General features: G+C 39.3%; 1 protein-coding gene across 13 annotated transcripts in view; it reads left to right on the top strand.

Moving 5' to 3' along the window:
- The window catches only part of ATP6V1G3 (ATPase H+ transporting V1 subunit G3), a 70,273-nt gene extending 58,157 nt beyond the window's left edge, over positions 1-12,116 (top strand). For all 13 annotated transcript variants that reach the window (XM_039483807.1, XM_039483805.1, XM_039483806.1 and 10 more), the window contains 2 exons: positions 3,042-3,142; positions 11,592-12,116. In XM_039483807.1, the coding sequence (XP_039339741.1) occupies positions 3,042-3,142; positions 11,592-11,765 (275 nt within the window). In that variant the 3' untranslated portion in view covers positions 11,766-12,116. The remainder of the gene's footprint in view (positions 1-3,041; positions 3,143-11,591) is intronic.
- Positions 12,117-20,616: the final 8,500 nt, after the last annotated feature.

Below are 20,616 nucleotides of genomic sequence, written 5' to 3'. Positions count from 1 at the left end.
GTTCTTACTTACACCAGTTTTACAACAGTGATTTCAGTGGAGTTACTCCTGATTTACACTGGTGCAACTGACATTAGAACCAGACCTTTAGTGTCTAGCAGACTCTGTGAGAAATGGCATTTAAGGATTATATGCAGGGGAATTTTAGTAGGATAGATTCAAAATGTGGCACATCTCTTGGCAAGTTTCACTGTAAGAGCAGATTAAAGCTGATCAAAACGCTTAATAACGTATAAAGGCCTGGCATATTTAAGGGTAGTGGGGGAGGGGTTGTGGGGTTGGCTGGTTTTATCTTAGAAATATGAGGAACATCAACTCTTAGCGCTCTGCTTTTGCTGGAGAACTTTTCTGGGGGTTTCAGAAAAGGAACTTTTTAAACTCTCACACTTTAATTGAAGGGGTGTGCATGTGATGAATCTTTTGCTCCAAAGCATTAAGTGTAAAGTTGTGAATAGGTGTTAACCAAAAAAAAAAAAAAAAAAAAAAGATCTTTTAAACAGACTAAGACTTGCTTTCTTAAATGCCCAATGTTCACTCTCATGGCTCTTGGGTGTGTGTGAACAAATGATTTTTTGGATCACTAACTGAAACAAAAATTGAAAATCAATTGGTTCAAGTCAACCCAAAACAAATATTTCTGGCAAACTGAAAAAGTAAAAAAATATCATTTTTGCTCAGCCTGAAACAAAATACTTAATTTGAGTGGCTTTTACCTATTTTAAATAAAGCTGAAGTAAAATTTCAATTTTAATGACATTTCAAATAAAAATCTCAACATTTTGTTTTAAAAACATCAACATGAAATGTTTCAATTTTTTGGATTTTTTTTTACCAAAACAATCCAGCAAATTTTATGCAAATTCACAAAATGTTTTGGTTGACCAGAACCTACAATTTTTGGCAAAAAAAAAAAAGTTTCATCTGAAAAATGTCATCGTGCTTTGCTTGTGAGATCATCATTTCATTAATTCATAAATCATCCTAGAGCCTTCCAGGCAGGACAAGACCAAATATAAAAACAGAAAAGACAAACCCATTTCTTTTTCCCCATTGCAGATCAGCTTTAGAGCTAGCATTTTATAGCTCCCTCCAAGGAAGCAATTTTTATAGTGGGGGTGCTGAGAGCCATTGAACCAAACTGTAAACCTTGTATATGATAGAAACCACTTCAAGCCAGGGGGTATGGCAGCACCACCAGCACCCCTAGTTCCAGCAATTATGGTTCCTTCAGCTGAAAAGTGCTGGTTTCCCATAGTTTGTGGAGAATTTGTAGGATCCTGTAGGGATTAGGCGTATTTTGCCAAAATCCTATAAAACAAATACACGTATAAACATCAAATTCCAGCAGTTATCACAAGTTCACCACTTGTTTCATGTTCCAATTCCATAAGCAACATGTTTCTACTATTTTTTTCTCTTTCCTCCTACACATAGCATCCTGTCAGACCCAGGAGTTACATATATCGTATCCAACTCTGCAATGATTTTACATGCTGGGAGTACTCATTGACATCAATGTGACTGTTCACAGTGTGTAAAGTTAAGCATGTGCATAAGTCATTTCAGAATCAGGGCCTTAGTCTTTATTACAACCTAAGGGCCACTTCGCATAATACAGTAAAAGCTGTGTTATCCGTCGCTTTATCAACCAGAAAGCTCTATTAACCGGCATTTCTGATATGTCCCAACACAAAGATTCAATCTAGTATCCAGGACTAGTATACTGCCCAAGAGGTTATGCAATTGCACATTCTGCACTCTACTTTTATGCAAAAGAGGCAGAAGACAAGTAAGCAAGCTGGTATCAGGGATTTATTCAAAAAAAGCAGCTTCCAGGATGTGTCATAGGGTCATTAGAGATTCAGCCCAATCTCCTACACTTTCTACATCTACAGTGATAAATGATGTTGATGACCCTGAGGCACTGCAAGATCCTGAAGTGCCTTCTGAATCATCAAAGATTAAATTATGTTCAGTAGAGTTTTAATGTTAAGTGTATTTTTAGTGATCTGGGTGTATGCCATGCGCTGCCCATAGTGATATGTAGTGTCATAAGATAACCGCCTGTATAGAAAACTTTACCCGTATACACTTAAGTGCTTCAAGAAACCAAGCACTCTGCAGTGCAGTACTACTACTGGATTGGTAAGTACCTGTAATACTATTTAATACTTGATTAATTTTATTGTATTCTAACTCTTTGAAAATTGGTATTCCATTGGTAAGCATAACTCTTCGCTGACCGCACTCCCCTCTCCCCCACCCATTCTTAACATTCCAGATAACAAAGATTTTACTGTAATAAATAAATAAATATAATCTTGATTTTGCCATCACTTTCATGTTTCCACACATTAGTGCACAAAAGCTGCTTTGATGTCCTCTGTGTCTTAATCACCCACCTGGGCATTTTACAAATTGAAAGGGGGCCGGGCAGTAAAATGTAAATGTTGCAACTTAGTTTGCTAGTGGCTGAGCTGTATCTTCAAAGTGCCTTGGAAATTTGCCAGCATTTAATAGAATCCAGTTGGTGTGGACTGAAGGGTTCCTGGCAGCGAATCAATACAGCAAATCTTACAGAATAACATCTCTTCCAATCAGTGACAACTCAGACCTGTTCTCTGGTTGCTACTGTTGCCAATTAAACAAAGATAAGTATTTTATTTAAACATGAAGCAGTGATAAGAAATTGTCATTTATGTTGTGATAAAGAACTCAGTTGAAAATACCGTATGCTATATTGTTGACAAACCTGCACCTTTTTTTGATTGTTGTGTACTGTGGATAAGAAGGGCCTGATATCATAGGTTTGGTGCTTTAGTGACTTAGGAGCACAAGTTCTATTGGCTTTCAATGGAACTTGTGTTCCCTAAATCATTTAGGCACTCCTGAAAATCTTACCAGTAGTCTGCATGCAATCAAACCTCTCAAGTACTTTACTGGGAATTCATGACATGGAAAACTATGCTGTGTAGAGACAACCATCTCTTCAGGCACAATGCTAATTTCAAAGTAATGCTATGTTTCCTCTCTCTGTCCAGGAAAGGGAAAGAGACTGAAGCAAGCCAAAGAAGAAGCCATAGCAGAGATAGACCACTATAGGTTACAGAGGGAGAGGGAATTCAGGCACAAACAATCTAATGTAAGTAAGAAGCTTACATACATATTTCACAGAGGGTTCTGACTCAACGTCTATGGAAGTCAATAGAGAAGGGGAGGAAATGATTCAGTAAGCATTGTATTAGGTCCTTACTGTAGATCGTTTGCATACAGTACAGTCAGGGCCAGCTCCAGTTTTTTTGCTGCCCCAAGCAAAAAAAAATGGGGGGGAGGTGTGGAGTGCCGCTGCCAAAGCAAAAAAAAAAAAAAAAAAAGCCGGAGTGCCGCCCCTAGAAAACTGCCACCCCTTGAAAAGGGCCGCCCCAAGCACATGCTTGGAACGCTGGTGCCTAGAGACGGCTCTGGGTACACTATCAGCTGGCCAAAAATTCATAATGACTAAATTTACTTATTCACTGAAAATATTAGCAATGGGGCTGGACTGCAAAGTTTCGCTCTTTTCACAGACTTCAGGGACTTTTGGATCTGGGACTTTGGACCTAAACTTTCTAAAATTCAGGACAGTTCAGATGCTGGGAATCATTCAGGCCCGTCTCTTAGGAAATATATAATGCACATATTTTTTAAAAAGTACCTTCAGTTTCTCTTTTTTAATGCCAGGCAGATTTTCTATTAACATCAGAGCAGAAGCTGGAGTAAGGTACAATTTTGGTTGCTAACTAATATTTAAAGAGTTGGAGCTGCAGTGACTTATTGATGTCAACGGGGATCTTTCCACTGACTTCAGAAGGCTTTAGGTCAGGCCCTTTGAAAAGTTATTGTGTTTATTCATTTATAGTGTTGGACAAAATTTTACAGGCAAAACTTTTTTCAGTAAAAAATGCAGATTCAGCAACACCCTAATGTTTTACAAGTTTGTGTTTATGTGATGAAAGTTTGGTTGCAAAAAAACAAACAAACAAACAACAGAATTCTGATCAAATGTGAACGTTTTGTTTTGGAGTAGCAGCCGTGTTAGTCTGTATCCACAAAAAAAACAGGAGTACTTGTGGCACCTTAGAGACTAACAAATTTATTTCAGCATGAGCTTTCGTGAGCTAAAGCTGAGCTTTAGCTCACGAAAGCTCATGCTGAAATAAATTTGTTAGTCTCTAAGGTGCCACAAGTACTCCTGTTTGTTTTGTTTTGGAAAATTTTTCATTTGCAATGACTTTCCATTGCAAAATTTCCTTAATTTGTTTATATACATAAAAATCCAAAATGATCTTTCTTTCAACTTTTTGATTCGCCAAAAAGTTGAAAAATTTTAATTTTTGGTCCAAGCCAAACAATTTTTTTTAACTTTTTTAAACTGTCAGTGAAATGAAAAATCTATTATTTATCTAGTTCTGATAATTTAATCTTAGCTTCCAACTATGCACACAGCAACATCTGTTCAAAACTGATTTATTTTTCATTACATTTTTCAGAGTAAAACAGTAATCTGGCTGGCATTTTTGCACCTGAATTTCTAAAATTTAGTAAATTTTAGATATTCCATCATTTTGCAATTTTCTTTGCTGTTTTCATGAAGGGGTATAACAAACTAATCTCTTTGCTTTACTGGACTTCCTTTTTGTCTGATTCCGTTTAAAGCTACAACAGCTGAATGGGGCAGGGAGGAGAAGAGGAAGTCAAATTTATCAGCTTGTCACTTCAGCCAGAGTGTCAGCTCCAAGAGATAATGTCACAGTAAAGCAGGCAGACTTGTCCTGCACATACTATTTCAGATTTTTACTGACAATTTAAAAAAAGGTAAAATATCTTTCAGATGTGTTCACCTTTACATTCAAGCCAGAACGAGAAAATCTGTCGTCTGATGTCTGAAACAGCAAAGGAGAAAGAAATTTCTCTGTGTATCACTTTGAGCACAGTTTTTTCATTACACCCACAATTAGCACATTGAGCTAATACTGTAGATTGTGGATTGAAGCGGTTTACACAAGAAGCCAAGAGCACATACAGCTCTTCCAATGCCAGCATGCTGTAAACAATCATTACAGCTCTCCTTCACTTTCCCTGACCTCATTATGTCGGATATTTGTCTGTCCCAGAAGAATGACAACATTATTAACCCAAGCCTGGAGGGCAGTAAGGAGGTCAGTGCCAGAGCAGTGGTCACTAACTAGTTCATTGTGCTGGCTCATGTATTCCTATGCAAACATTTATAATTCCACAGTTATTACAGCCACATTTAAAGTTTCCATTGTACTTAGCATCTTGAATGTGGCTCGTTAGAGACATGTTGGACTAAATTCTGTGCTGACTCACACCCCAGCCACAACATATCAGACCATAATAAACAATAACAGTAAACAACAATTAGTGTTGAATAAGAGTGATAATTGCTAATATCCACTTTAGTAGTGTGCAAAATTTGAGCACAGATCTGGATCCACAATTTGCCAAATGGGCCTATCTTTGTAACAGACTAAATCAAATCTCTCCCACGGATTCTAACTTTGGGATGTACAAAATCCATTGCTGAATTTTGAGACTCTCTCTCATAGTGAAATAATACTATGGCTCTTCCACATGAGGATCTCCAAGAGCTTGATAAACATGAATGAATTAAGCCTAAGAAATGGGGTGTAAATAAGTGCACAATTTACCTGGTTAATTTAAACTCCAATTAAGGGGTTGCACAACATCCTTAAGGTATGGCACCTACCTATGGAGATACAAGGCCTGATGCTGATCTCATTCATACCAGATGTAAGATTAGGAGCAACACTATGGAAGTCATTGGTCTGACACTGGTGTAAAATCCTCAAAGTCAAAACAGATCATAATTTAAATACAATATCGAATGAAGTTCAATAATATGAAGGGTTTGGAACTCAGTAGCAGAAAAGAAAGAACTTGAAAAAATCCAGGTAGAAATTCAATCATTAATTAACTTAAAATACTGTATTTTTTCCTATGGTGTGAATTAAGGGGGAGGGGTCCTTGGTGTGGAGGAGGCTCCGCCTAAGTGCGTAGTAATGCTCTTGAGCATTTTCCATGGGTTTGGTTTGGAGACAACATCTAGCTACCCTGAATCTGCAGAAAGTTCTCTCTATGAAGATGGCTCATTATGTGGAAGGAGTTAGATCTTTCCCAAGTAAAGGCCCTCAGGGTTTAGCCCAAAGTTAAGATACATATAATGCTAATTAATATCCTCAGAAAAATAATTATTACAGATAATAATAATCCCTTCCCGGCATTTAAAATTTTGTTTCCTTTTATTTCTCTCAAACTAGCAAAAGTTTTAATTCTATATTATAGACCAATTGCTTACTAGACGCTACTTAGAAAATGAATATCATTTCAATGGAAATCCTTCTAAAGGAGAATCTTAATTCATTCACCATGTCATCTTTGAAGGCCAAAATTGGGCTGAAGTCACAAGGAAAATGAATTTGGTGATATTAGGTGAGCGGCAAGAGACCACTTATTTGGTTGACTTCATGTACCCTCTCTACATACATATGCATCATTTGAAAGCTTATTATGTCTACTTTAAAATGAGGTATGATGTGGACCTGTCAAGTGGTGCCATTACCATAGAAATGAGAAAAAACAATGACACTATCAACACGTTAAAAAGACCACTTTGAAATATTTGCATTTGTTTCTGGTAGTTTAATGACTCTATGTACTATTTCAAGACATAAAATCAGATTTCTTTGTGACCTCAAATCATCACAATAGCAATCTAAAGAGTAAAACCAAATGTAATAATAAATTTGTATAGAGCATTCAGTGCCTCAAATGCAAAAATCACAAGCCGTAGAACACAGCTGAATTGCTTACCTGCAAACATTTGATTTGCAGTACAAGCTGCATACACAACAGAATCAACAAGAAGCTCTAGCAATCCTGCATCTCCCCAGAATTTCCCAATACATGCTATAAAACAGCACAGAGTAAAAATCATATCGGTACCAAGTTCATTTGAGAGAGTCCATTTCACTTGCCGAGCAACAGCATACAGCTGCTGATTCTTGGTGTAAATGACATGCTGCTATCCTAGAGTAGCTGATATTTCAGCACTGTAGGAGAGACTCTGGCCCTGGCAGCTATCTTGGCATCCACAATAGATGCATATGCAACTGCTGTGTAGGTGCTTTTCTTTGTTGAACGCTACCAATATCATTTGGTATTGGCAGGACATCACAAGGTAGTAGTCTTAAAGATACCAGGAGAAATCTCGGAAGTGTTCATTGGTAGGTAACAAAAGTTTATTTTCTCAAGTACTTTTTCATGGCAAGTCAGTTCTGGACATGTTCTAGTTTTTCAAATGCTGCACACTGCATCAGAGACTCTGATTACCGGGGGAGACTAAGTGACTTTTCTTTCCCACGGTTCAGTGAATTTCCCATGATGCTGGGCTAGCTACAGTCTGTTCTTGAAATAGCACTCTGGCCACTGAATGGAAGGTATTCTTTCCATCAGTGGTCTCTGTGTTGATGACTATACTAACATCTCCTTCATGGATGAGATTTCCACCAGCATGAAGTGGTTCAATTCCATTTGGAATGAGCACACCTCCCTGGAGTCTTCTACTTCGGTTTTTGCAGCATTAGTCATGAATCGCCTTAGCTCACCATAATTGATCCAGAATCCCTGAAGATGTTGTATGTCAATTAAATTGCATGACCCAAACTCATGTGTAACTGTGTAACAAGGCTTATGTGTAATGGTGTGATAATTTTGGAACCGTTAAATACTATGCACTGCACAACTGAGAAGCAACTCCTCTGATGGTCTTCTGAGGTATGACATTGCAGGCTGAGTTATATGCCTCTTTAGCCAGCAACCAAAGGACAAAGTCCTGCACTAATTGGGGTACAAAAGCAGATAACCTCTGTAAACTGCAATCACCTGGCTTTGGATAATATGCTGAGGATTTCATTTTGGCTATTTCAGACCAAAGGACTGAAGCAACATTATGCACAACCACTTGTTCATTTGAAAGCTGTTCATCAGGCTCCTTCACCAGAAGAATATCTATAAAAATTTGGATGACTTAAGTTCCTGCTTCAGATGACTAGCAGCTTAGATACCATCAGCTAATGTTATTGCACTGCATAGAATGATGGTAGACATGCCTTGCCCATCCTGTGCGTGGAATGAGTTTGAAAAACCGCAACGTTGTTTGCAATGTTGTTTCTAATCTTAGACTCTGCCTGTTGGTATGCATACTTCCACCTTTTCATGTTCTCTGTATGTATAAATATCCCCTGTCTGTGTGTTCCATTCTATGCATCCGAAGAAGTGAGCTGTAGCTCACGAAAGCTCATGCTTAAATAAATTTGTTAGTCTTTAAGGTGCCACAAGTACACCTGTTTTTTTTGCGGATACAGACTAACATGGCTGCTACTCTGAAACTAATCTTACCTGTAACTTGGGACTGGAATAGCTTGCAGTTTCTACATCTAGGAGAAGTAGAGCTTTGTATCTTTATAGCATCTTGGACCAGAGAAGAGCCTTCTTGTTTCAGATAAGATCATTGTCATCTCTTCAATCAGCTGATAAAATGCCGTGTCATAAGTGTACCTAGATGGTTTTGCTTTAAGATTTATTTTACATAAGTAGGAAGAAAGGCATGTTGAGTGATACAATGCATCCTTAGCAATCGAGTCTTCCACTCAGTCTGTGCAATATGTCATCATCTCTTCTTTGAAATGCTGCCTCCCTTACATTGGTTGCTCTCTCAAATGTTTCTAACTTACAAAATTTCTTATTTTTCTTGTGTGTTTCTCTCAAGTAAACAATGCACCAGGATCAAACATGGTAGGATGTGCTTGCTCTGGTGGCTATGGAAGCACGTGAATTTGATGCTCTCTGCTCAGATTCAGAGTCTGTTTTCTTTCCTGGGTTCAAATACATCTCTGACGTGGCAAATTTGACTTGCTTGTGTTTTTCCAAAAGCAGCCGTGGTGATAGAATATTGGTGGCACATCACCTAAACTAGAAAACTTATACAGTCTCCACCAATACAATTCATCTCTCCTGGCTTCTGCTGCCAGCATCACAGAATTCTGTGCAGCACTAGTGGTTTCTGACAGATTTGCATTCTTTTGATTTTTTTTGACAAATAGCACATTTTTCAATGTTTGTGGGAAGTCTTTTTCTCTTGGATATAAGCTTTAAGGGACTTGTATCCTCCACATCTTCATATATTTCCCTGTGGAGGTAAAATTCCCAAGGTATATTGTTAGTATTCTCACAACCACTACCACCATTTTTCATTTTGTAGACATATACAAACTTGTTCTAAATTTGATATAGATTAGATCTATGTTAATATCAAAATTGCCATTTCCACTTAGTGAGCACTTGATTGAAGCCCAGCATGTCATCTCTAACATTAATACTGAGCTGTGCATAATTAAATTAAAAAGCTAGATTCTAGTATATTTCAATGGCTTGTACTACATACATAGGCAATTACCAATTAAAACCTTCTACCAGGCAAACTATTTGCTACATTGTATGTACAAAAGCTCATAAATGGAAGCGCATTACATTAGGAATTCACGTGCATTTATATCCACCCACTATGCAGTATAAACCATTGGCACATAATCTACTGGTGCCCAACCTTCAGCAAGAGACTGACCTGGTCAGCAAATTTCAATTGAAAATATAGGAAACTACTATAATCACTTGTGAGACACTTTGACAATTCAGAATATGCAATGCAAAAACATTTCATGTAAGTGTATTGCATTTATGTTGATATTCACTCTCTTTATCACATGCTAAACAGTATCATCATTTCTGAAAAGAAAAACAAACTTGGCCATGCAAAACCAATATATATATATTTTTAATACATTGTCATTTGCTAGCTTTGACCAATAAACAACACATTGAGGTGTTGAAATTAACGTAAACAGTATTTCTGGAACTGTGCAAAACAAGTATCAGAGGGGTAGCCGTGTTAGTCTGGATCTGTAAAAGCGGCATAGAGTTCTGTGGCACCTTATAGACTAACAAATGTATTGGAGCATGAGCTTTCGTGGGTGAATACCCACTTTGTCAGATGCATGTAGTCATATGCATCCTACGAAGTGGGTATTCACCCACGAAAGCTCATGCTCCAATACATTTGTTAGTCTATACGGTGCCACAGAACTCTTTGCCGCTTGTGCAAAAAAAGACACTCAGTTTGGGTACCATTATTTCACTTCACCTTCAGGCTTACAGCACCACTTGACAGCTCTACATCAGACCTCATCTAAATACACATAAAATAAACTTTCCAATAATATATGATGAGGCTGTGTACATTAAACTCCAAAAATATGACCCTTTTTGGAGAATTGCTGCTCACCTATATCATCCCTTGTATCTGTGACCATTGGACCACATCACAAAACCTCAACACAATTTGCCTCAACAAGTAGCCTCTGCTCGAGAGAACCACAGGACTGAAACAATAGTAGGGGTGTGCCTTGGAACCACAAAACCTACAATTCATACTATATATTGCTCCTTTATCACACTCACAGGGTGTTCTCTTTAGCTATGGGTAGCTACTATATATTGCACTATTTTTAGAATTATCGGCAGCAACCGCCAAGAGAAAAACTGAAACTCATATGGAAAAGCTCTATAGAATTTAATACTGATGACAACAACTGGATTCTATAGAGATCTAATAGGCTATCATTTTCTATTCATTTCTTTTCCCAAGTTTTCTGAACCATCCTACAGCAGGGAATATAATTTTCGATTAAACTCTTTAGGACTTTTCTATAAGGAAAGCACACTCACAGGAAGTTGGGGCAGTGAGGGGATGAAGTCACAGATTTGGAATGTGTGCATCTGTTTATAACATAACCTTGTGGAAATGTTCAGCTAGTCTAGAAAGAAGGGAAGATACAAATACATTTGAAGCGAATGTCCTGATATTTACTGTGCCAGAAGCTGTCTGGTATTTGGCCAGATAAGAAAATGTAATATTAAAAGGCCTCAAATGAGGCCTATTGAGGTTTATACATCAGTAACTATTGAAGACATTTCAGTGCTTTGCAAACACGAAGGCTTCATTTATTTTATTTATTTATTAGGAAGCATTCCCATCTTCCACACTTCAAAAACCATGGTTTGCATTAATTTTGTGAGCTCAAACAAACCCATCAGTGATAGAACATAGTAGATTAATCAATAAAATGAAAATATTCAAAAAATGTTATAGAAGAGAAAAAACTCTTAGTAGAGTAAACATTGTATGCAACAATGACATTGGAAATCTGCACTATCTGGGGATGTGTTCCATTGCTAACGAGTATCCAAAGAGTTCCCATTAATCCTGTTTATTATGTTTCTGGTTTAATCTAGTTTAAACCTGACTCTTACAAAGCATTGTGAAAGGTTTGTATAATGTTTATGTTCGGGGATAGAAAGACATTCTTAGAGGCTGCCCCGGCTACAGTAAACACAGCTGTGATGTAAGCCTTTATTTTGCTCATAGGGTTTCTCTTGTTTTGCCTTTGTAGATAATGGGATCCCAAGGTAACCTCTCCACTAAAATAGAAGAGCAAACAACAGAAAAAATCCGAGACGTCACTAATAGCTTCCAGAAGTACATGGAAAACGTAATGAAACAACTTTTGAACATGGTATATGACATCAAGCCTGAAATCCACTCAAACTACAGAGACGCGGTTTAAATCCCATTGATGTGTGCATGTATCAAGAGAAGGCACACTGTTTTCCTAGTAACCCAAATCATCTTCTCCTTTATGGGATTGTCTGTATGTGAAAGAGAAACACTAAGCCTAAAGCACACAGTCACACACAAAAATTTTTATGTGACAAAATTCTACGAGGTTTCACAAGCATTTGGTGGAATGGTTTTGTTTTTCCTATTGATAGCTATTACCCTGTCATTTAAATAGTAGAAAGCCGACAACAGCAGAATAAGTGATTATTTGACACTGACAGCTTTTTAGTGGGTGTCTTTATTTCTTTTCTTATATAAAATGTTCTGTACTACTTGGTGTGTTGCATGAAATCGTTTGTCCCGATCTTTAGTACATTTAAAATGATCAGATACGTGATAATGTTTCATTTTACTTAAAATTAAAGAACTTCTCTCTTGTTTTGAGCAACTGGACTGTGTTGGTTATGGGGATTATAGGAGTAAGCTCTTTCAGTTTTCTGTATGCATTTGCAATGACGTGTCTAGAATAATGAGACAGACAAGGTGGGTGACCAACACAACTACAACAACGCTACAGCCAATAACATAGTTCATATATCCACAGTGGTGGCTCTTCATAATTTGTAAAGTGTAAATGCACAATATAGTTCTGGCTGATTTTACATATTTATCTGCCCATGCCACTCTCAAGGAATTGTCCTACTGTTAAATTGCACCATATACCCTACAGGTCTTACTTTAGGTCTGAAATTGATATAAATGATTTATACTAATAATGAAATAGCTTTAGCTCAAGATACATAATAGAATATCTGTCATTAAGCTCCCCTGCCCCCCCCCCCAAAAAGTAGGGCTGGTTTCTGCAATCTTACATTGAATAGTACCTAAATCCATGGGGAGTTTCACTGAAGTCAAATTACTTAAGGGCCAGATCCTGTTGCTTTTACATTGGGCCAGATTCTCCCACCTTTGCTCACCTTGAATAGTACGTGAGTCCTCAAATAGCTCCATTGATTTTGTGGAGTAGAGCACTACTCAAGGAGAGAATAGCCAAATCCGGCCCATCCTGATCCAGCCCCTTAGCAGTCATTGGAAAAACTCCCATTAACTTCAATGGGATTTTGATCAGACCCTATGTCAGAAGCCCAGCTGAAGGCTTGTTTTCATTAGAAAATTATGTCAAGTTAGATCATAACCTTAAGGAGTTGCAATAAGCTAGCAAAACAATTACCATGACTTTTTTTTAGTTTATGTAGACTGAAACAAGTTGTGTTCCACTTCATGTCAGTGGGTCATAGGCAAATCCTTGTTCCAGTTAGGATTACCCATGTGACATGGCATTAAACACAGCTTGTCTCTGTACAGAGAGACGGCACTGCCATAGTAAACTGTGTGTCAGTTACCGTGACTCCTTAAGGCTGTAGCCTAATTCTATATAATCATCTATTGAAAACAAGTCCTGATTATTTCATTTTCCGTGGTTGCTTATGCTCTGTGTATACAAGCATACTTCAGACATGAAAACTTATGCCTGTTCTGAATTCCAGACTAAGAGAATACTGAGTATCAAGGAAAATGTTTTGTGGGTGGCTTCTTAGCAGCTGCTAACAGAGCACTTATTCTGCTCTTTCAAAATTAAAAGACACACTGATTTGCTAGTGGAATGAAGATATGATGTGAGTTAAAACAATTCAGGGAGAATGGTATAAGACAATTTATTATAATGGTTGCAACTTAAAAGTGTGGAATAATAGTTTTCAGAAAGCTTCAAAGCTTTTCAGACAGAGGATTATCTTCTGATTTCAGTTACTCTGGTGTAATGCCAAAATAAGTACAATGATTTTAGTGGCGGTCAGGTACTCCAAATGTACACTGGATTAACTGAACCTGGTGTAGAATGTAGAGGATAACTAACTTAATTGTATAACTCTAGACCATAGGGGACATTTTTCCTCATCTCAAGTAGAGCCTGATCCAAAGCCCAGGGAAGTAAGTGGAAAGACTTCCCTTTATTTGAATCGAATCCTCACCAATGGATTGCAAAGCATGTGGATAGATTTTTTTGAGCATTTTAGTGATACTTTGTAAAGTGAACCTTCTCTTCAGGAAACAATTGAGCACTGAACCTAAATGTTTCCTATTCAACTAAGCACATTGTTAACAAGGCACAAGTGCACATCACAGGAATGAAGAAATAAATATATAAATAAATTGTAAGAGCCCCACAGCTGTGTGGGATGTGGCAACAGTTCAGATTGCATCATGCATTCCCCCAAGAGACACTTTAGCACCTGTTTAGAGAAATCTATTAAAGTCTACTCTGAGTGTCTATGGGTACATGATTACAAAAGTAATAAAGATCAAGTGTTAGGTGCTGCCATATGGGAGGAGGAAGAGTGTAAGTGATAAACAGTTTAGGTGGATTGAGTAGGCCTCGGAAGTATAGATGTATGGTGAGATGACCCAAGAGGTAAGCATGCATGAGTCCTGCAGATGTTTTGAGGACGACATCAATGGCATAGCAAAAAGCACGTTCTCATGCCCTGCCTCTCCCCCTCTTCCTGTGGCTGTGCTGATGTTTTGAAGAAGGGAGAAGAAACTATTTAAATTCATTGATACCTTTAAAAAAAAGTCATTAAATTTCTCTCCAAATAAATTTTGTGATACTTATGTCCAGGTTCAGGATGTCAAATTTGGAACTTCTGCTACTGCTCTCTGGGGTCACCACTCATCTCTCACTGACACTTGCCATTGTGTTCATGGTTTTTCCAGCTTCTTCTCTGGGGTGACCCATGGCCCTCCCCACTGGAACTATGTACCTTCTAAACACATACATCTAGCTTTTCAGTGTTATAGAGTCAGATGCAGAATGCAGAATGTTGTGTCCATTTCAAGCAAAATTGTGATACACACCTGTTGTATGGAGGACAGTGGAAAATTGCCATAATTCTGTGGATGGCAACCTGGGAAACACAGCAGAAATAGTTGTTCAAATGGCCTGCGACCTGACACACATCTCACTTTAAAAGCTCTGCACAATTCTGCTTCTGCTTATAGCTGCTATCGTTTCCTCTTACTCCTGCTCTTGCTGTACATGCTCAGCACAAATCTACCCTTCCCCCTACTTCTCCTTTCACTCAGCTTTGTTTCTTGTCCTAAGCCACCCCTTATGTCCATATATGTTCTAAATGACCCACACACACACACACTCATACAAACACACACCCACACAGAGACTTACTTTATTCTAATCTCTACTTAAAACATACTTATTCTGTGAATCCAACATAGCTGTCAATCACCATTCAAGTAAATAAAAGGTTGTTACAAGGAGGAGGGAGAATTGTTCTTCTTAACCTTTGAGGATCGAACAAGAAGCAATGGGCTTAAATTGCAGCGAGGGAGGTTTAGGTTGGACATTATGAAAAACTTCCTAATTGTCAGGGTGATTAAGCACTGGAATAAATTGCTGAGGGAGGTTGTGGAATCTCCATCACTGCAGATTTTTAAGAGCAGGTTGGACAAACACCTGTCAGGGATGGTCTAGATAATACTTAGTCCTGTCTTGAGTGTAGGGGACTGGACTGGATGACCTCTCAAGGTCCCTTTTATGATCTACTATAATCTTTAAACTTGGGCCTTCATTCAGCCAGGTAGTATATTTTGTGTCTATCCTGTATTGTCTGTCTTGCTTTAGGTCCAAATCCTTCTTGGGCTACTCACGTAGTAGCAGAGATGTCTATGGGATTGTTTGTGTAAATAAATAATCCCATACAGTGCAATTCCCTTGGGACAAATCTCATGTCTTTCCCTGTGCATTGCACAGCACTGAGCACACCGGCAGCACTCAGTAAGTGTGAGGCTTCCCGTGTAAATGATACAGCCACATTGCTGCTCTTCTTTGCCCCAAGGGAGCACTGACACTGAATATGTTCTGTTAAGATCTGCTGGACTCTGTCTTGAAATTGCACCTCCTCATTGCAAATCACAGGTTGTTTTCAATTTAAAAAAAAACCAATAACAGCAGCTTTTTACTAAACAGTTTTACCTCTAAGAAATCTGCCCCTAATGTCTCAAATTTACTCCAGGGACACAGTGGGAGATTAGTCCCAGAGACTTCAAATCAGGAAAGCAATGAATCAGTTGGAGCTTAAGCATGTGCTCAAAAGCTTTCTGAATAAGATTGCTTTCCTGGATCAGCAAGAAGAACCATCTGTCACATTGAGAGATGAATTCACAATGAATAACTGTTTGACTCTTGAGAGATCTGAACCTTGGAAACTCATGCGATTTCTCTGTAAATTTGCTCCATTCCATGTTCACTGCAGGTCATGGAAAGAACAGTTCTCTTTCTGCTAGATGTACAGTAAAAGCCAGATTAGCCTACTGTGATTTGTCAAGATATTATGCTTTGGTGTTTTAAATGAACAGCATAAGGTTCAGGCTGCATAACCAGAATTCTGAAGGGCCAAGATGCTGCCTTCTGAATTTTCAAGTACACAGAAAATCTCCCATGGGACACAGAAGCATTAATGGTAAACACTCAGAAAGAGACTAACACATTTATTTGAGCATAAGCTTTTGTGGGCTACAGCCCACTTCATCAGATGAAGTGGGCTGTAGCCCACGAAAGCTTATGCTCAAATAAATGTGTTAGTCTCTAAGGTGCCACAAGTACTCCTGTTCTTTTTGCGGATACAGACTAAATGACTGCTACTCTGAACTCAGAAAGAGAATCATTTTCTCCTAAAACTGAGCAAGAAAAAAGAAAACAGTATTGTCCCTAAAACTACCACACATTGTTTTGTTTCTCTGCTTCACCACAGAGCTACACCATCCCTGACAGGTGTTTGTCTAACCTGCTCTTAAAATTCTCCAATGATGGAGATTCCACAACCTCCCTAGGCAATTTATTCCAGTGCTTAACCACCCTGACAGTTAGGAAGTTTTTCCTAATGTCCAACCTAAACCTCCCTTGCTGCAATTTAAGCCCAGATCTTACAATTACATTGATTATTAATGTTTAGACTTTGACCACAAATGCAGAACACAAGATGGGCACTTAGTGGGATGTTTGCAAAGGCACAAAGGTGTCTAACTCTCATTGACTTTCACTGAGAATTGGGTGCCTAACTGTCATTGGAACCTATAAAATTGCCCCCTCTTATAATTATAAATGAAATCAATGGCTAAATAAATGTCAGGCAATTCTCTAGGAAGGTTCCCTTGTGCCAATCTCACATCTCCTCCTGGTACTTTGTGTTACAACAGCATTTCAACACATGTACAACTGTGTATGGACCAAAATTTCCATTTCATGGGAAATTCCATGATTTTGAAATTTGTTTTCATTCCAAATCTTGCTCCCACTGAAATCAATCACAAAACACTTGTTGATTTCAGTGGGAGTAGGACTGGGTCCACCGTAGCACAGCTGCCGTCATATAACCTAATGAATTGATTAAATCCTCCAAAGACTTGCAATCTAAAGTTATAAAAATGCCTCTGCTGCCTCAAAAGGAAGAGCTGCACTATAAAATATGACTTAAAACCAAAGTAAGTTCCCCAGAAAAAGAGAACTAAGAAATACAGTGAAAAGCTAGGAAGGAAGTGCAATAGCAGATTTGAGTAACTCATGGCACGAACAATTATTTCCAAGTCTTTGGATTTTTTAGCTTGTGAAATGATATTGTGCTGCCCTTGTGCTGTCAGAGTTTCTCTAGCTGTCTACTTAGAGATAAATGTTCATTTATGATCCATAGGGATTTAATGGCATGATTCCTATTCATGGGAGATCTGTGACTCCATCTAAATCCCTTCATGCACAGTTGATAGTGTATCCATAAGAGTGTCTTCCCATCTCAGTTTCATTTCATATTACCTAGAGAATGAATTAAAAGGGCTGTTTTTCTAACTAACCATTATGCAATTTCATACAAGAAAGGAAACCAAGATCTGAGAGTTGGAATCAGTGTTAACTTGTTCGATTGTGCATATTGTAGACTGAAATTAGCTCCATTCCCGATTTAGATTGCAACAGGATTTGTGTCAGTGGGATTTTCCATAATAAAATATATTCTGAAACCCAGATTATCAGTACACTATCACCTGCTGTTAGAGATGATCATATATATAGCATGACAAGTGTATGCATGAGGTCCTTTGCAAAACAGAAGAAGACATAGTCCCTGCACCAAAGACAATTCAAGGGATCACGAGTAAAATCTTTGTATAAAATGGAGTGACCTGACCTGCCGGGGATTTATATCCAGAAGAGCTCAGGCACTGCTAAAGGAAACGTGGGAACAAGCAGAAACCTGGCACTGGCTGTGAGACCTGTGAGCCATTAGCTACTATGGATGGGAGTAGAGCAGTCAAATGGACCACTGATGCACAGTAACTGGTGTACCAGTTGCTTTTGCCAAGGACACTGGGACAAACCCTTCATTTTACAGTATCAAGCGGATTCCCCCAAGTGTCGGTCCTGGCATAGGCGCCAACTTTCCCCGCTGCTGGTGGGTGCTTGTGCCCCCCCGCGCCCGAATCCCGCCCCAACTCCTCCCTTTTCCTGTCCCTGCCCTGCCCCCATTCCAACCCGTTCCCCAAATTCCCTGCCCCTAATGGATCCCTTCGCCAAATCCCCACCCTGGCCCCACGTCTTCCCCAAGCATGCGGCGTTCTCCCTCCTTCCCCGCGTGAAACAGCTGTTTCATGGAGCAAGCACTGGGAGCTAGGGGGGAAAGTGGGCACACAACGTGCTCATGGGAGGAAGCGGAGATGGAGGGATGGGGAGCTGCCAGTGAGTGCTGAGCACCCACCAATTATTTCCCATGGGTGCTCCAGCCCCGGGGTGCTCCAGCCCCGGAGCACCCATGGAGTCGGCGCCTATGGGTCCTGGGGCCAGTTTTGTTCAATATCTTCATTAATGATTTGGAGGATGGTATGGTTAGCACCCTCAGCAAGTTTGCAGATGACACTAAACTGGGAGGAGTGGTAGACACGCTGGAGGGTAGGGTAGGATACAGAGGGACCTAGACAAATTAGAGGATTGGGCCAAAAGAAACCTGATGAGGTTCAACAAGGACAAGTGCAGAGTCCTGCATTTAGGATGGAAGAATCCCATGCACTGCTACAGACTAGGGACCACGTGGCTAGGCAGCAGTTCTGCAGAAAAGGACCTAGGGGTTACAGTGGACAAGAAGCCGTATATGAGTCAACAGTGTGCCCTTGTTGCCAAGAAAGCGAATGGCATTTTGGGCTGTATAAGTAGGAGCATTGCCAGCACGATTGAGGGACATGATTATTCCCCTCTATTCGGCATTGGTGAGACCTCATCTGGAGTATTGTGTCCAGTTTGGGTCCCACACTACAAGAAGGATGTGGAAAAATTGGAAAGAGTCCAGCGGAGGGCAACAAAAATGATTAGGGGGCTGGAGCACATGACTTATGAGGAGAGGCTGAGGGAACTGGGATTGTTTAGTCTGCAGAAGAGAAGAATGAGGGGGGATTTGATAGCTGCTTTCAACTACATGAAAAGGGGTTCCAAAGAGGATGGATCTAGACTGTTCTCAGTGGTAGTAGATGACAGAACAAGGAGTAATGGTCTTAAATTGCAATGGGGGAGGTTTAGGTTGGATATTGGAAAAACTTTTTCACTAGGAGAGTGGTGAAGCACTGGAATGAGTTACCTAGGGAAGGATGGAATCTCCTGCCTTAGAGGTTTTTAAGGTCAGGCTTGATGATTTATTTGGGGATTGGTCCTGCTTTGAGCAGGGGGTTGGACTAGATGAGGTCCCTTCCAAGCCTGATATTCTATGATTCTATGAGCCAGAAAGTGCCATGGACCTTTCAGGAAAAATTATCAAAGGGGCCTCAGCATGACCAAAGACCTGTGCACATGGTTTTCAAGCTCTGATTTCTGTGTACTTGAATGTATAGGTGTGAGCGCTTAAAAAGTGAAGGTGCAAATTTACACTTACACAAACAGGCCTTGCTCAGAAAAGCTAGATGAACCTTGCAGAAAGAACCTTGGTTTCTAAGGACTGATCCAAAAGACCACTGCATAGTGGTACTGCATGAAACTTAATAAGTCCACCTTGGAAGGATGAGATTTCAAACTGTGCATCCTGAGATCAGACATGAATCCAATCCTGAATCTTAGGCCACTCGGCCGTCCTTTCCAACATTTCAGAAATAATGCCCAAAGACATGAAATAAGTACATTCCCAGGGCACCAAAAGGTAAACCATAGCAGAAGACATTCATCTCCTAAAGGACTAGGTCTAGTAAATGAAGGTATATTCTGCAAACCTAAGTACAATTCATTTCATATAAAGCTGTCCTGGAGCTCCATTCAACAGCTGTTTAAAAAAAGACAGACATTTCTGTTTTTTCTGCTGCTCTTTCAAGTTATTTAAAGGCAGAAACAAAATCATGAGACTGTCAATCAATCTCTTTTTCTTTTTTTAACTCTTCAAAGGCAGCATTTCTTTTGTTTTTGTGTGTCTGTCCCACCTTTCCATCTAAACAAATGTGACCTAACTCCCACTCACTTCCTCAAACACATCCACCTACTCCAACCTTTTTCTCACTGCAAAGGAAGAAAATTCCTGGAGTGTATCTGGAAGAAACCACGCACAGATAGTACTTCTGCATGGGTCAAGCAGAGTCTGTAGACTACCATGCAAGCACTGCCCCACATCCCAAGTGTCACCACAAACACTGAAGATTACACTTCAGCCATATGTTATGCACACACCCCTTACAGGTACACCCTTTTCGACATAATATTGAGCTGAAAAGCTCATGAGAACAATCTGGTAGATTACTTGATTTTCTACTTCCAGACATGGGCGGAA

Source organism: Mauremys reevesii, linkage group 8, assembly GCF_016161935.1.
Source record: "Mauremys reevesii isolate NIE-2019 linkage group 8, ASM1616193v1, whole genome shotgun sequence".
Lineage (NCBI taxonomy): Eukaryota > Metazoa > Chordata > Testudines > Geoemydidae > Mauremys > Mauremys reevesii.
Note: the sequence above shows the minus strand (reverse complement) of the source record. Positions and strands in the feature narration are given on the sequence as shown.